This window comes from Aptenodytes forsteri, unplaced genomic scaffold (genome assembly GCF_000699145.1).
Source record: "Aptenodytes forsteri isolate BGI_AS27 unplaced genomic scaffold, ASM69914v1 Scaffold203, whole genome shotgun sequence".
Classification (NCBI taxonomy): Eukaryota; Metazoa; Chordata; class Aves; order Sphenisciformes; family Spheniscidae; genus Aptenodytes; species Aptenodytes forsteri.
In genome coordinates, this window is record NW_008794160.1 from 475355 (window position 1) to 475783 (window position 429).

A 429-nucleotide genomic window follows, 5' to 3' on the forward strand; every position below is an offset into this window, starting at 1 on the left:
GCCCCCGCCGGCTGTGGCCTCCATGGAGCCGTCGGGTCTCATCGAGGCCACCGGCTCCTACCACTTGACAGCTTCTCCTTTTCACTCGGGACGTCACACACCATCGCAAACGGAGGGTAAATCTGTCAGGCACTTGTGCACTGTCCCTCCGTGAAGCTTCTGCTTCGTGTCACAGACCCTGCATCCTCTAATGCTTTTTCTTCCAGTGATAGGAAAATCCACCAGACCTTTGTATTGATGTATACAGGTTTGCCCTGGTTTTGAACCGGATGCGTGGTTGATCTTTACGTGATGGGAATCCTTGCTTTCAATGGCCCTAAAGCTACTTGTTGTACCCCAGTGTATTTTTACACTGGGGTTTTTCTGTTTTGAAACAGAAGTTTCATTTCTGAGCTGGTTTTCCTGCTTATACTTGCTTTTGTGTTTTTC

General features: G+C 49.0%; 1 protein-coding gene across 1 annotated transcript in view; it reads right to left on the reverse strand.

Moving 5' to 3' along the window:
- TRMT10B (tRNA methyltransferase 10B) overlaps positions 1 to 104 on the reverse strand; it is a 6665-nt gene extending 6561 nt beyond the window's left edge. The window contains exon 1 of the mRNA XM_009280722.1: positions 62 to 104. Within this exon, the coding sequence (XP_009278997.1) occupies positions 62 to 104 (43 nt within the window). The remainder of the gene's footprint in view (positions 1 to 61) is intronic.
- Between the last annotated feature and the right edge of the window lie 325 nt (positions 105 to 429).